The 15675-nt window shown below is 41.9% G+C and overlaps 1 protein-coding gene across 2 annotated transcripts in view; it reads left to right on the top strand.

Moving 5' to 3' along the window:
• Positions 1-15675, top strand: part of LOC118286131 (peroxidasin) — a 51497-nt gene that overhangs the window by 11520 nt on the left and 24302 nt on the right. Inside the window, exons 2-9 of one of the 2 annotated variants that reach the window (XM_035610294.2) lie at positions 2701-2772; positions 4639-4710; positions 8294-8365; positions 10774-10845; positions 12250-12321; positions 13166-13335; positions 15032-15149; positions 15457-15626. In XM_035610294.2, coding sequence (XP_035466187.1) covers positions 2701-2772; positions 4639-4710; positions 8294-8365; positions 10774-10845; positions 12250-12321; positions 13166-13335; positions 15032-15149; positions 15457-15626 — 818 coding nt within the window. The remainder of the gene's footprint in view (positions 1-2700; positions 2773-4638; positions 4711-8293; positions 8366-10773; positions 10846-12249; positions 12322-13165; positions 13336-15031; positions 15150-15456; positions 15627-15675) is intronic. The other variant, XM_035610295.2, reaches the window with a different exon arrangement.

The following is a 15675-nucleotide window of genomic DNA, read 5'->3' as shown; positions in this document are numbered from 1 at the left end:
GGATGTTTGGTGCACACACAAGGTTTTTATTAGCAGATCTGCGGACAACACAGTCACTCAGACAAAGGCACACAGTGCAGTTCAGTGTGGGCCATTGCTGCCATTCTGTGATCAAAAGCAACATTCCAGTGTTACTCAGTTCAGGCCTGAGCGCACAGTGGTGCTGATGTCATCGGCCTCACCACCTCCAGGAGTCTCCGGTCGGCTGCTAACGACAGATGAGCCTCTCAAAGCACCCCGCACTGCTGCACACAACTCTCTGCTGGACTTGGCTGTAGCCTTCTCTGCAAACAGTCATGGAAGTAAGATACACAAACACAAAACAACATCACACACCATCTCGAACCTCCAAGTTTCCACTGTGTCACTTGTGCAGGAAAGTTTTAAAGACTTCACAATATGTACACAAATGGTATTTCTGTATTGATGGGAAATTAATCTTTATTGTGTCTTGAAATTGGGGAACAAATGTTTTGAAGGCTTTGTTGATATTATTGTTGATATTGTGTTTTTTTCATTATATTTGAAGTTGAAAAAGCAGATTTTTCCAGTAATTTTTTTTGATTGAAAATTTAAAAAACTGGTCTCATTCTCTACTTGAGTAAAATGATCAAGGTCTTAAACTGCTCAATCTTGTACATGGTTTTCACAGTTCACCTTAGCAGTTTTGAAGTTATTTTGGATCAAGCTTTTAATTCACAATGTTCTAACTCACACAGATTACTAAGAGCTAAAATATATATGTGTGTGTTTGTGTGCATGGTGAAATGTTTGTATTGCAAGTAATCTGAGGCTTTGTTGCAGTGACATGTAGCTTGAGGACTAGCGTTCACCTACTGAGTGAAGAGGATTCAGTTAGAGCCATTTCAAGCTCCGAAATGAATTCTGTGAGAGCCTTCCTCTTACTTTAGAAGTCCCGCGGCATAAATCAGAACCATTGCTTTCATGTACACTATGCTCCAGCGACTGACGGGTGCAGCCCTCTCCTGCTCCCCTCCTCCTCCTTGCCTTCATCCCTCAGAGCTGCAGGCAGGCAGGCAGGCCCACGAGCAGGATGGCCCCTGCCTTCAGCATGTCCGGGCAGTGCGCTCTGCGCCCTGGACCCGTATGCTGGAGAGACATTTTCCTACCTCGTCACCCAGCAGTGATCCCTGCTGAAGACCCTTACCCCTCGGGTCCATTCAGATGCTTTTGACTATCACTCCTGTTTAAACCTTCTAATCTTGTCTTAATTCATAGTTTAGAACCTGTTGATTAATTCAAAATTATAATCCAGTTTTTTTTATGTCAACTGAAGACCCACATTTTCTCAAAGACATTTAATAATCGTAACGTCTTTGATTTAATTATGTATCCATATGCTTGTGTATCCAAAGCATGTCAGTTGCAGAAATGCTCTTTTGAGTGGATTGCTGTGCTATCTCGCGGCCTATATAAAAGGAAGTTGGCATATGAAAACTTGTATTCACTCTGATTGGATCCATATGTGAGGGGTTTTACAGAGTGAAATGACCCATAAACATTTCACTGGCTATGAAATCAGTAGGTTGTTTTTTAATCTTTTTTGTGTTGGGGGGCTCACACAAGACAGCAAAAACCCTGGAAGGTGTAGCTTTATGCTGCTTTGCCTGCTGTGCATGGATGTAAGTAGACGCAACAAATGTTAAGCTAATGGATGAATTCGATCTGTTTGCTTGGGATGAATCTCAAGCTGTTTTTCAGCCCCTCCCAATCTGCAAAAACACTGATCTTGAGACACTCTTCAACAGTTCTGCCTAGTCAGTGAAGTCTGTGTGACCCAGTCTCACAGTATTTACTTTGTGAGGTCGCTGACTATCAAGAATGCCGGTAGACAGTCCAAGCTGTAACTGTGGGAGTTGAGCTTTCTAGGTCAGATGAGTTGATGTAGTTCCCCCTTCCTTCCTCGCTGCAGTGATAAATCATCTTTGTGGTTCCATCCAAGTGCTCTCTTCATCCGTTTCCGTATGTTTTTACCGTGGTTGTTGTGGATTATTTCACCAACAAAAGAAAATTGATAGAGGGTGTGATTTATTTATTTTCTATGAATATAGGGATGATACCAGCACTGTTTCTGAATGCTCTCAATCTTCTAGCTTCTTTAAATGCTCCTTATACGATTGGCTGGTTTCACTTGCAGTCTTGCGAAAACACACTTAACTCTTCTGAAGGTCAGGTGATTTAGAGCCCAAGTTCCAAAAACATGACATCACTGTCCAGATGAGCTGTATTCAAATTTCAGACAACAGTCTATGGCTGGTAATGCCACGTGGGGATAGGAATGATTTTTACCTTCATAGAGCTAATTGCGGTATCAGGGTCTTTAGCATGACACATTTCGTGGCACACCAAGAGCAGGAGTGATTAGTGTCGTGTCAGCCTGTATTATCATCACACTGGAGACTGATCCTGCGACCTGCTGAGTGCCACGACCGGCTGCATGCTTGTTATCTTTGGGGCAAATGTTATATAAATCTACTCTCATGATTAAAAGCACGACAAAGGCATTCTTGTGTGATGATTAATGTGTCCAATTACGCCTCAGGATTTTTGCATGATGACTGCTGTGGACCTCAGCTCACACAGATGTGTTCTGCCTGCTTGACTGTTGAAATTATGTACAGCTTGGTTAATGATGCTTTGCTGAACATAAATATATAAGTATTTCCTTGTGTTCTACAGAGACCTGAGGTTCAACAAAATCAAGGATATACAACCGGGTTCTTTCCAACGATTAAAGAACCTCAACACACTGTAAGTCTTCACCCCAGGTCTGCATGCACAATTGTGAACCTTTGTTAGACGTACACAAATTATAAAAAAAAATTGGTATGAGATTGTTTCCTGAATAATATTGAGGTAAATGGTGGTTACAAAGTAATGACATCCTGTTGGTAGGAAATTTCAGTGCCTCATGAAGGCGGCCATTGAAAATTAATCAAGCCCATTTCCTTTTAACAGCACTCTGCAGAATGATTGTCACTTCCTCAGAAAGTCCTCTTTGTGTTACACACACGCCTGCGCGCACGTACACGCACGGGCAAATTCTTGCTCTGTTCTGTGGTTTCACACATGTAGGTCAGCTCGTAATCTGGGAGGAATTTATTTTTCCACTTCCATCCACAGTGCCATTTATCATATGTCCAGTCTGCTAGGTGGTGCAATGCTTAGCTAATAAAGCAGAAATGTACCAAGTATTGTTTTTTTAACGGTTGGTATGTTAGTTAAGCGTCCTTCTGGAAATATTTGCTCATGTGGCCATATCTGAATCTTCATACGGTCACATTTTAGACCGTGCAGCTGACTGCTGTAATAAATCAAACGCACCTCACCCTTTTCAAAACTTTTGCAGACATTACTGGGAGGCTTTCTCATCCATGCCTGCTGTGCAAAAATAAATAATTTCAATTCTATAAATACAGATACATAGTTATACAGTATATTCACATAGGCCTGTCACTATGATTACGTTATTGACTTATTGTATGATACATGAATATGAACTCAATCATTTTTTACCTCAATAACAGCCATTGTGTCCACATGTTTGTTTGTTGAAATAAGAATGAATGTCAACAACAGTTCAGCAAGTCTTGCTACTTCTATCCTCTCCTCTGTTCTCGTCGTATGATTAATCAATTACTGGTTTGGCCGATTACATGTCAGGAAATTGGGATTTCTGAGTATTTTTCGAAAGGCACCATGTATTCAAATTGCTTGTTTTGTATGAGGCCTAAATGCAAGTCTAAACTTTGGATAACATTTCTCTCAGCAGCAACACAAATCATGTAGGACTTGCACACACAACAAACAAAAGGCCTATACTGAAAGCTCACATGATTCAGTATTAAAAAAATTGTCTTACAATGAAGATAATATCGCTATCATTTCTGGGACAATATATCGTGCAACAAAAAGTAGTTATCGTGACAGCCCTATATTCAAACACAATACGAGATTGTGTGCACGACACAGACATGGTGGCTTCGATTGAGTTTCACAGTGTAGTGAGGTCGATTAACCAGAAGAAAAGCCCAGCTTTTCCTATCAGCCAGGCAGCCAGCCATTTGGACTTCTGAGGGATTTATATCCTGAGAAGCTCTTAAAGGTTTCAGGCTGCAGTTCCACTGACTTATCAGCGACATGCACCAATATCACTGTTGTACAGACAGAGGTACTGTAAGTCGCTAATGTCGGTTGAAGAACAGTGACTTTTGTCTTCTCTCAAGTCAGCCTATGAAAGAGTGTCAGGTTTAAATCTTAAATCTGAAGCATAGCATTACGGTAGGAAAAAAAAATTGTTCTTGTTCTGTTCCCTGTGGTGCCACACAAAACGAGGGAAAGAAATTACTTCAAACCATTAGAAATTACAGAAATACAATTGGCGCCCTTGTGATGTCAAACTGCAGAACAAAGCTGACCAGATGACCCGTTAAGACGGTATTTCCACTGAGACAGAGGTAAGGGGTCAACTGCTGCAAACAGCTTGCAGTTAAATCACACTGCACCTCGTCTACTGATGTGGCCTTTACCACTTAGAATTAGCCAAGACCAAAGTCACAGTGCGACTGGGTACTGTCTTGTAACCACAAAATAACCCCTGGTTTCTTTCCTTCACAGCCTTCTCAACAACAACCACATACGCAGGATCCCCAGGGGGGCGTTCGAAGACCTGGAAAACCTCAAATATCTGTGAGTTGCCCTTATGTCAATTTACTTTTCCTCTCTAGAGTCTGAGACAATGTGGCATCGTCTTTGTTCTGTCGGTTTCAATAGGGAAAAGAATTCTAAAGGAGTTCACTTTTTATTCAGTCCACAGCAGAGGAGGCATGGTGAAACATGTCTGACACATTGTTGCCTAAATAATAATAATTATGATATTGAGTCTATAAAAGAGGAGGACAGCTGATGTTGCTTGACTGCTCAGTCAGTGAAAACATATCAGTGCTGTGTGCGGAAATTACATCAATGAAAAGTCTCCCTTTGACTGATCCTCTGTACTTACATGTCTGGAAGTCTTGACCTGGAGGCACAGCTGAGAACAGAGATGTGTGTTTGTGCGTGCGCGTGCGTGCGTGTGTGAGCATGTGTGAGAAGCCTCAGGGGTTCTGTTGGCTTGCTCACTTTGTTAGTCACTAACATTATTTCCCCTCTGGCCTCCCCAGTTGTGGTGATAGCGGGCGATGTCTGTGCTCTGTCAGATATGTTCTTGTTTCCTTCAGAGAATGTTGTGCGGGATAGACAGGTTCCAAAGACTGGGATTTTTAAATTATAAATAAACACGTAGCCCATGAAGTCAAAATGACATCTTCAATCCTGTGTCCATGTGTTCGATATTTATCTCTTGTTATTTGTGATGCCGACAAAACAAACTTTTCTCTTGTTCTAAAAAACGGTTTCAGCAGTTTAATGACTCGTCCTGCACTCTGGGTCGTCAACTAATTTTGCGTCTACCATAATTCTAACTTCCTCCCCGTGACTATAAATTCTGACCGACACTCATGGACCAATAGGCTGTCTGATTCATCGGTTAAATCTGCAGTCGTAGCGAGAAGCCCTTGACAGGTCTGTTCAGCGCTATCCATTACTGTAAACGTCAATAAATACCCGCAACAAATAGCCTTGTGTTTTTACCAGACACACGTGAATATGCCAAGTCTAATTGCATCTGTTTCTTGTGGTCTGTAAAACTCAGGTTTTAATGGCTCTGTTCATCAACTAGGAGACCACTTTTTTTTTTAAATGTCATCCTGGTCCTGGCTCAGTTATGTCTCTCCTACAGGACTGCTGACAGCACTGTCAGCCAGACGTCACGTCTCAATGGCAAACTGTCCTTGCGATGGGCCGCCCTGCGTTTCCATCACCCACCCAACAAATCTTCCCAACTTCCACCTTAGTTAGTTTTGTGGTTCTGTCATTTTAGGGAGAATTTACAGCATGAGACGTTGTTGCTGCAATGCGCTGTTCACTGTGAGGCAGCTGAAGAAAATGTCCACTCACAAAAACAATCTTCGTAATTGATGCATGGATTCATCTGCTTTTAGGGAAGATCTCTTCTGTGTGCAGCACTCCAGCACTGGGGCAAACCATACAAACAGGGAAGGACATGTTTGATTAGCTTTATGTGAATTAGTTGGTTGTTTGCTTGTTGGAGATGCTCTGCACACTTTGCGACTGAAGACGATAGGATGATTAGTGGCGACTGCCTGTGTGAAGTAGCGTGACACACTGTTGCTTTCCAGCTGATATACTGTTTATCGCTCCACAAGGGGGGGGGGGGGGGCGTTTCCTTCACACAAATGCAAACATACACATTCCAGTCATGCTACCCACTATTTATGTCGTAATTAAATCCTGTAACTGTTTGGTAACTATAATTACAGAGCTTCTCTCACTTTAAAGCCGAGTTGATCTTAAGCCTGCACAATTGCCCCGACCTTTGTGATTAGAGTAAGTTCAGTGTTCTATAGCTGTGGGCAAGATTGTATCTGCTTTCTTACCTCTTCACCCCCTTGGACCCCAGTAAAGTCCACTCCCTGTCACCCCCCCCCCCCCCCCCCCCCCCCCCCCCCCCACACACACACACACACAATGACCACCTCCGTAAACAAGTCAAAAAGAGGTGGACACACCTCCTTTTCTAATTATTAGGTTGTTTTATATCCATCTGTAATTAACTGTCAGTGTATTTATAATTAGAACTGATTATTTTCTGTACTTGCACCGATTAATATTAATGTAGGTTTCCTTTAGTGTACACTGTGTCTTTCCTTAGTATGTACATGTGTATACGTGTAACTTTTGTGGTTGTGAATATCGTTATAAGTCATTTTAATCAAGCCAGGGATTTTGATGAGTAAGTAATATCTGGTCAAGTGAAGGTCCTTGAGATTTAAATCCAGTTTCCTAAGTAAACTTCACATTCACAGACACAAGAGGCTGCAGTTAGCAGTGTTTCACTTTCATGAAAGAGAAGCCAAAGAATTAAGTCATTAAATCATTAAAAAGGTGTGACAACAATATTGGTAACTGCTGTGTCACTAAAGTAAACAGATTATACAGTATTTTAAGACCCAAAGTTTTCAGTATCATAATTATTATTTTTTTTTTTTTTAAATAAGTGCTCTGCATGGGCCTCTGGTCGTGTACATGCCTGTGACTTGTGACTTTGAGCTCAATTTATCTTTATTTAATTTTTGCATTCTATACTACCTTACGTGGTATGAAACCTGATGGCATTGACACAGGCAGGTCATAGCTTTTTGAAAAGCATGCAGTGATTAAAGAATATGTTTTCTTCCGTTCATTGCATCACCGGTGCTGTGCGGAGATCTATCTCTCATCACGTCTCTGAAAGTGAAGTGCAGTTGAGAGGTGGGAGATGAAAAGGCTGACAGCTGCACGCTGAGTATCACATTTCTTTGACATGAACGATGGAGGGAAGGCATGCGCACTGCAAGGGTGTTTGTCTTTCAGTGTGTTGATCCTGATACAGCTTGCTGCAACTTGGTTCTCTTTAAAATGTGGATGTCACTGAACAAAGTGGAGAAAATATTTGACACAAGGAATCTATGACATCACATTTATTGTTTGTCCACTGCTGAACTAATTTTCATTTGATGCACACACACCATCTGAACAGACTGTTTTCCTGAGGTGTGCAAGTATCTAATCGTTGATTTTGTAATGCGAACCTAAACGTATGTTCTCTGACAGCAGGACGCATTAACTGTATATTGAGGGATTGATAGTATTATATTGTTCTAAAAGTCTAAACGAGCTGTCATAAATAGCTTTACTCTTGACCCCGCTGACTTTATTACTATGTGGTGTTTTCCACAGTTTTCCAGTAATCACTGAACACTCACCAAGTCCAATGATCTGTGAAGTCTGAGGTCTGTGGGAGCACAGTGCATATCTAATTTCTGTTTAGTCAAGCCCATCTGTAGCTGAAGGGAGAATGCACCGTGAAAAAATACTGTGGCAGCGGAATAAATAACACTTGCAATGTTACAGCCAGTGCGCTACTGTAAGCTCAAAACATTCCCACCTCAAGTTTTAATTGTGCAGGGTGACTGGTTTTCTTCAAAGCTGTTACAAATACATTCTAGAGCCTCCCGGTACATCTGGACATACTGCACAAGGAACCAAACAGTGATTGTTGTTTGAACAGGTCCTTTCTACTTTCTCTCCTAGTAACCAGGCAGAATTCAGATGATCCTGTGCGAGAGTGTGTGTGTGTGTCACTAATGCTCCTGATTATCTCTCCTTTCAGCTATTTGTACAAGAATGAAATCCAATCAATTGACAGACAAGCATTTAAGGGGCTTGTCTCTCTTGAGCAACTGTAAGTGACCAACTTCCTCGTCCACCTCTTCCCTCTGCTCGCCCTGCTGCTGCTGCTGCTCCTCCTCCTCCTCCCACCACCTACTGTCTCTCTCTTTGTCTGTAGAATTCCTCCACCCCCACTTCCTGAGAGATTGCTTTTTAAACATGACTACTGGCGAAGTCTGCATGGTTAGAAGTGAGTTAGAGGCAAAGCAACATGATGTAACTGAGTACCAGGCATGTCACAGACATATGTTTCTTTTGAGCTGCCATAACTTTGTAGGCCATACACAGGCATCATGATAACTCTGCTCAGTTAGTTTTCATTACAGTGACTCCTCCTGAACCAACACCCCCCCACGTGCACCCCTCTCCCCACTTTCCTACCGCCACCATGCATGCCGTGTGTGCACACATATTTGTATATCGCGCTGACGCCCCCTTGACCCTTTTGCATGAGTCGCATGTGTTGTGGTCAGGACAACAGATATGCGCCCCCCCCCCGAAGCAAAGCTTATAGCATGATGTCTAGCTTTGTGCTGCCAGTGTTGTGCTGGAGTCAGAGCTTCTGCATTTGAGCAAAGCTTTGCTTGTGTCTGTCCCTGTATGTAGCAGAAACCGCTCTTCTGCTGCAATGTTATGTTATCAGTTGTGTGTCAGTGTTTATTTGTGAGACCTGTACGCATTGTGTGTGTTTAGTCTGTGTGATTAAAACTAGGGGTCGAGCCGATTATCGGAGCCGATGTTCAACATTTTAAGGGTTATCGGTATCTTATTTGCTGATAAGATAATTTCATTTAAAAATATGGTAATTTGGCTCTGATGCAGCCAAAGTCACTTTAGGAATGTCCCGTCCATGTTTGTTTGTTTGTTCAACTTCATAATGATGCTCCAGATAGGTCCCTGCACTTTTTGTGTTAAGGTCATGTTGAAAGGTTTTGTATATTGAACATATGCTTTCAGGCATTTCAACAAAGATTTGTGTTAAGAGTTTGAATAATTGATAATTTTGAGGCCTTTTGACACTTTTTACTGCAGACAAATATCAGTTTCAAATATCCGTTATCGGTGATCGGTATTGGCCCGCAAAATGCTATAACGATCGACCCATAATTAAAATCCAAATGCTTCCTGTAAGTGTCGACACTGTTGTATCTTCATTCTTAAGCAAATTTCTTGTAGATGTTATACGCATGGATTGTGTTTACAGAAATGTAAAAGAACCTCTGTAATCATGGTCAGCAGAAATGATCCTTGTAGTTTGTTGATAAGAGTCATTACCACGACAAACATGGCTGGTATGCACCTTCTCCTGAGCAAATTGGACTGTTTTGTAAGTGTTGGAGACTGTTACTTACTGTGCCTGACTCTATGACCATATCATCAGAGAACAAATGGCTAATTCATCGAGTCAAAGCGATTCCACCAGGCTCCATGCCTGGCAGCTGTTTTGGATTTCGCTACAATAATGAAAGGTTTTATAAGCGAGTGACACGTTTTGAGTCATATTGCTTTTTTTTTCTCCAACACTGGGCCACAGATGCCAGAACCTGAAGTCACACGGGTCTTTGGGTGAATTATATAAGCCCAAAAACTGATGCACTTTTTTTTTTACCTCAAAATGATGGTCAGAAACAGGAATGTAAAGGAGGAAATATAATATCCTTATTATAGTTAAGACTGTATAAAGATTATAACAGCTGCACTGGTATAAGTGTATTGAAACAGTCATCCCAGATTTAAGGCTCTAAAATCTAAAATTAGTTTAATGCTGGATTCATTAAGCTTTTATGCCTTTCACTTACAGTATCTGCACTGTGTTGTGTTTTTCTATTTAAGGCCCTCTTCAACACATACAGTACTGTAGGCAACACTCAGAGTCTATATTGATTTGTCTTGTATGGAAGACATTTAGTCGTGATGGATTATATTACAGTCTATGCTGCTTCGGTCTTTCTGTGTCTTGTCTGTTTTGCTGCTACAGTACCTTTTTGGTTCCCCTGCCTAAACAAGCAAGTACACACCTGAAGCCTTACCGTAACCATACAGCCATCGTTTGGATTTCATTTCCCATCCTTTGATTTGTACGAATATGGTTTGATCTGTTTTCTCAGCTCAAATGCCATTCTTAGCCGTTGGGGAATTTTGCTTGCACTGTTGTTTGTGGAATAATGGCTGTGCTTACTTTTCACCTGGTATATCAACTGTCTCATATGAATGCCGGATGTGCAAATCCCTCCAGTCTGTCTGCATTCATCTACAGTTCACCTGATTATTTCATCAGTCATCAGTCATTGGAAGTGCCAGGGATGACAGGAGAACACATAGGTTCCTCAGTATCTATTAGGACAATGACATTACACCTAGTCAGACAGGGAGCCCTAATCCAGTTTTTACTATGCTTGTCTTCACTTTGCTCTTCTCTAGGTACCTGCACTTCAACAACATTGAGTCTTTGGAACCAGAATCATTCACCCATCTACCAAAGCTGGAACGACTGTAAGTTCATTTTCTGTTATTTTGTTAAATGATAATGTTGAGAAGTTTAGTGTCTTTTAAATTAACATTTCTTCAGTTGAATTCCTCATGTTATGTTGGTGTTATGTTTCTTACAAAATTCCACGTCTCAGTTATTCTGAAGTTAAAGCACAGACAAAAAAAAATTGATTTTTAAATGTGGAATCATGTCCTTCAGCTGAATGCTCTTGTGTTGCTCTCTCTACAATGGAAATCAAATATTATTTAGAAAGTTCCAGAATCAAAAGATATAGTTGTAAATGAGCATAACAGTTCCCCTTTTAGTTAATTAACTTTCTAGTTTTTAATGATAATTGTATACATTATTAAAAGACTTTGGAAAAAAATGTGAATTAATTTGTGTCATTAATATTTTTTTGTTCTTTGTCCTTGGCCCTGTGTTAACAGTTTTTAAACTAACACATGTTTCAGGGGCTTGAAAACTTCTGAGTCGTGTGGATGGCAGGAGTTAACGAAGCAAAAGTGATGTTTTCAAACTTAGTTTGGACATAGTGTTTGCAATGTGTGTTTTTTTAGTAAAATTATTATGTGTCTTGCACATTACCATAATGTTTCATATGCAGCCTGGTAATCCCTATAACTGCCCGTGAAAGCTCTGGATATGAACTTTCCCTTCAGCATGTAGATGAAAACTAGTTAATAATTCTGAAACTCTGCACAATATGTCAGAAGTTTGGAAGAAAATCCTGTCAAACTCCTGTTTCTATGTCCCTGTTTATGGGCCAGCGGCTTCCCAGTCTATCCATACTTCCCAGTCTCAGGAGAGGGTGAGGGGATGGAACGCCCCCTCCAAAAAAAAATGTGTGTGTGTGGGGGGCGGGGGGGCTTGTTGGGGAATATCTCCATGGTCACGGTCAAAGCAGTCCACATATCTGTGGATCCGCTTCCTACAGGTGGGGAGGGAGGGTCAACAACTGCAACAAACCATATCTTGATTTAAAAAATGAAAAGTTCAGAGGGAAAGATTTGGGCAGAACCTTACATCATTTTGATCTCTGCTTTCAGCCAAGGGGTCATCAAGTTGAACTTAATAGCATGTCTGGAAGGAGGATCATATTTCTTGTCCTATTTGGGAAATTTTATATTATATTAAAACAACAGAATCAATATTTCTTAAAAGTCTAATATCAGTGTGGTAAATTCATTTTTAAAATATAATTTATCACACGTAAATTATATTTACGTGAACAACAACACACTCTTCATTCCTTTTAAATTATTCAAATTCCTCACGTTTAAGGAGCCATTTATGGACCATGAATGAACAGAGGCTTTGGGGACTCAAAGCTCACTGTGTAGCTCTATCTTGCTGTATGGTTATGGACACGAATGAATAATAAAAAAAAAATTCTCTCTCTTACTCAGGTTTTTGCACAACAACAGAATTACCCAACTGGTCCCGGGAACCTTCTCTCATCTTCAGGCCATGAAGCGATTGTAAGTTGAAAAGTGCTAAACAGCCTCGGACACTGCTGTGTGAGAATGTATGTCAACATCATTTTCTCTACTGTGCATGTAACCACACTGCACTGTTCTCAGGGGGCTCACCATCCTGCCCATAACTTTGCTTTTTTGTTGTTGTGTCAGCTGCCGTGGAGGTTGGAGGGGACGGTGTAGGCTGGAGTATGATGACAGAAGCAAAGCAAAAATTCTACCATCATAAGGAGCTTAATTTTCCCATAAATATGAGAATCAAGCCAACTATATCTTATACATCTTCAAACTCCATCCTCCTCCAGCCAACACACGGTGATAAACCATCAGCTGACTGGCCTCGCCTCATTGTTTTCTCCCCTCTTGTCTCAGTCACATGAGCCTTTTAGTATTTGTTAGATCCCAAAGGAGGATATAAAAATATATAAATGATCCCTTAGGCTTTGAAAGGCCGTGTGTGTCTTAAAAAAATCAAATCTCTAACCCTTAGACAAAACTAGCCTCTCACACTACGTAAAACACTGCCAGTTAAATGTTCTGAAAGGCACGGCATGGATAATGGACACATTGTGGCAGAACTTACGAGCGGACAGGGCCAGACAGACAGACAGATAGTTTCCCACGGCAGAAGGACAGTGTCTTCCAACAGGGTCCGACTGAGCCCCACTGCTTGGACTGACCAGGGCTGCATCTGGCCAAGCCAGACCGGTTTCAGTTCATAAGCTGCCAGAGCAGATTTTCCTAACACTGCTGCACACACAGCCATGCCGTTACAAGTCATTTACTGTATCTTTTATGCGGGGACTACATGTCCATGTCTCACTTGTGTATTTGTTTTTGTGTTCAGGCGACTGGATTCCAATGCATTAAATTGTGACTGTGAGCTGCTGTGGCTGGCTGACCTGCTGAAGCAGTACGCCGAGTCAGGCAATGCCCAGGCTGCTGCTACCTGCGACTACCCCAGCCGCCTGCAGGGCAGATCGGTGGCAACGCTCACTGCTGAGGAGCTCAACTGTGGTACGGATTTTTTTTTTTTTTTAAAGGAAACGAGCATTACATTTCTGGAATATCCTGGATAGTAGACATTCAAAACAGGGACAACAGTGTTTTTAGATTAGTGTGAGCGGTCTGAGAATATCAGGGCTGTTCATATATTGATCACTTAAAGGTGTGTGTGTGTGTGTGTGTGTGTGTGTGTGTGTGTGTGTGTGTGTGTGTGTGTGCGTGTGAGTGTGCGCATGTGTGTGCATATAAAACCGGATAAACCTTTTGCTCTTACATCATGAAAGAGGAAAATTTGGAGAATTTGATTATTTAGGGTTGAAGAAGAAAGAAATGAAGAGAGTGAAGGGTTTTATATATATCAGACTCCACCTTTTTAAAGTGTCAAATCTTCAGGAGGAACAATCGCTGCTGTCAGTAGAAGTGGTTTATGATATTCCTGTGAACATTTTGGCAGAAAAATGTTCTCTGCTGTGAAAACTAAAAGTACCGGTCTTTGTATATTAAACACTTGCAAGTAGAGGAGGAATAGCAGATTTCAATGTGCGTCTGTGGGATTAAGTTTCAGTCCGTTTCTCTAACAGGCGGTTTGCTCATATACCAGTAAATCTAACTGTCTGAACTCTTGTTTCATTCAGCTCTCACTGAATGCTGATGTCTGAGCCAGACAGACAGGCCAGTTGGCAGCTGAGTACAACTCGACCACATTTAAATCTCGGCAGCTAATTTGATGGCCCCAACGTGCCAATTCTTGCTCAAAGCAACACCCCTCCCACCCCCCTCCATCTGCCTGCATAGCAAGGCAGCAGGGGAAGAATGTCTGCATAAAAACATGGTGGAAGCCACACCTCCTTCCCACCTTATTCTCCCTCCTCTCCCCCTGTAAGTGGGGCGGAACAATGCACGGAGGGCTGAGCAGATGTCAAAACAGCCACCCTCCTTGAGATGAAGTGCCACCTCCCTGCGCAAATGGTATCTGATGAGCAACGCTTGCCTCCTCATTGGGCTTTGATGGATACCGGGTTACCACAAACAGGATTTCCAGCTCACTTCATTGAGCCCCAGCCCTAGTTTTAACATGGAATATTTGGTGGAAAAGGTGGGGGGGACATGGGTTGATATTCTTAGTCTGAATTTCAGAAGCTTCTTAACGGTTTAGGTTAGGTTTGTCTGCTGGTGTATATTGTTCTTTATTATGTAAGCAGAGTTGAGAGAAGCCTAAAAAAATAAGCCTCTGAAATGTGTCTGCCATATGTGTGTGTGGAGCAGGGGCTACAGAGAGTGTGGGAGATTGTCTTTCTATAACGTGTGTAGTAGTTTTGAGGAGTCCTTGTGAAAGAATAATATGCTGCCATTGTTTGTGGCCGTAATGCATTAGACACAAAGTGCCACTCGCCATTAAACCAAAAGAAAAAGGGCAGCATTGTTATTAGCCTCACCACACAGCAAGATCAGTGCCACGCTCTGATAGCTCAACAGCTCAGGCTACGGAACTGACAATGTTAGTGATCTTTGGATGTGTAGCGAGTGTCGTTTACTCTTTATCTTTACTGCCTCTGAACATGTGATCTGCTCAGCCTCATCTACCAGACAACATCTGTGGAAAGATCCTACCAAGGTTCACCAGAGGCTTGATGCAGGCACATGCATATGAATGTACATGCATTTACATCTGTGCATAACTATCTTCCAATCTGACCTCCATCTCCAGAGGTACCCAGGATCACCTCAGAGCCCCAGGATGTCGATGTCACATCAGGGAACACTGTCTACTTCACGTGCAGGGCCGAAGGCAACCCGAAACCACAGATCATCTGGCTCAGGAACAAGTAAGACGCCAAAGTTATGTGACCAAAGACTTCGCTAGCTGTTTTTAAGCTTGTCCCAGTTTTAAGGTAGATTTTAATTCATGTGTTTAGTTCCCATCTATTGTGGGCATTTAAAATTAGAAATTTTAAAAGTCAGACATTCCTATTTTTTTTAAATTCATGGATTGTACCAATACTTCACTACACTAAGAGTGTTATTATGATAATGTGGAATTTAAGAGAAATAAAAGTTTGTGAATAGATTATGCACATTTATTAATTCATGTTTCATCGTTGTGGTGTGTGTATCTCTGTGTGAACCTGGCAGCAACGCTCTAAACATGCGCGACGACAGTCGTCTGAACCTGCTGGAAGATGGGACGCTGATGATCCAGGACACCAGGGAGACGGACCAGGGGGTCTACCAGTGCATGGCCAAAAACGTAGCCGGCGAGGTCAAGACTTCCCAGGTCACACTGCGGTATTTCGGAGCCCCCTGTAAGTGGCTACTTTTACCCTCAACCCTGGCTCGTCAGAGGCAAACTCT

The sequence above is a fragment of the Scophthalmus maximus genome, chromosome 15 (assembly GCF_022379125.1).
Source record: "Scophthalmus maximus strain ysfricsl-2021 chromosome 15, ASM2237912v1, whole genome shotgun sequence".
NCBI lineage: Eukaryota > Metazoa > Chordata > Actinopteri > Pleuronectiformes > Scophthalmidae > Scophthalmus > Scophthalmus maximus.
The sequence above is the reverse complement of the archived record's forward strand: the minus strand, read 5'-3'. Positions and strand labels throughout refer to the sequence as shown.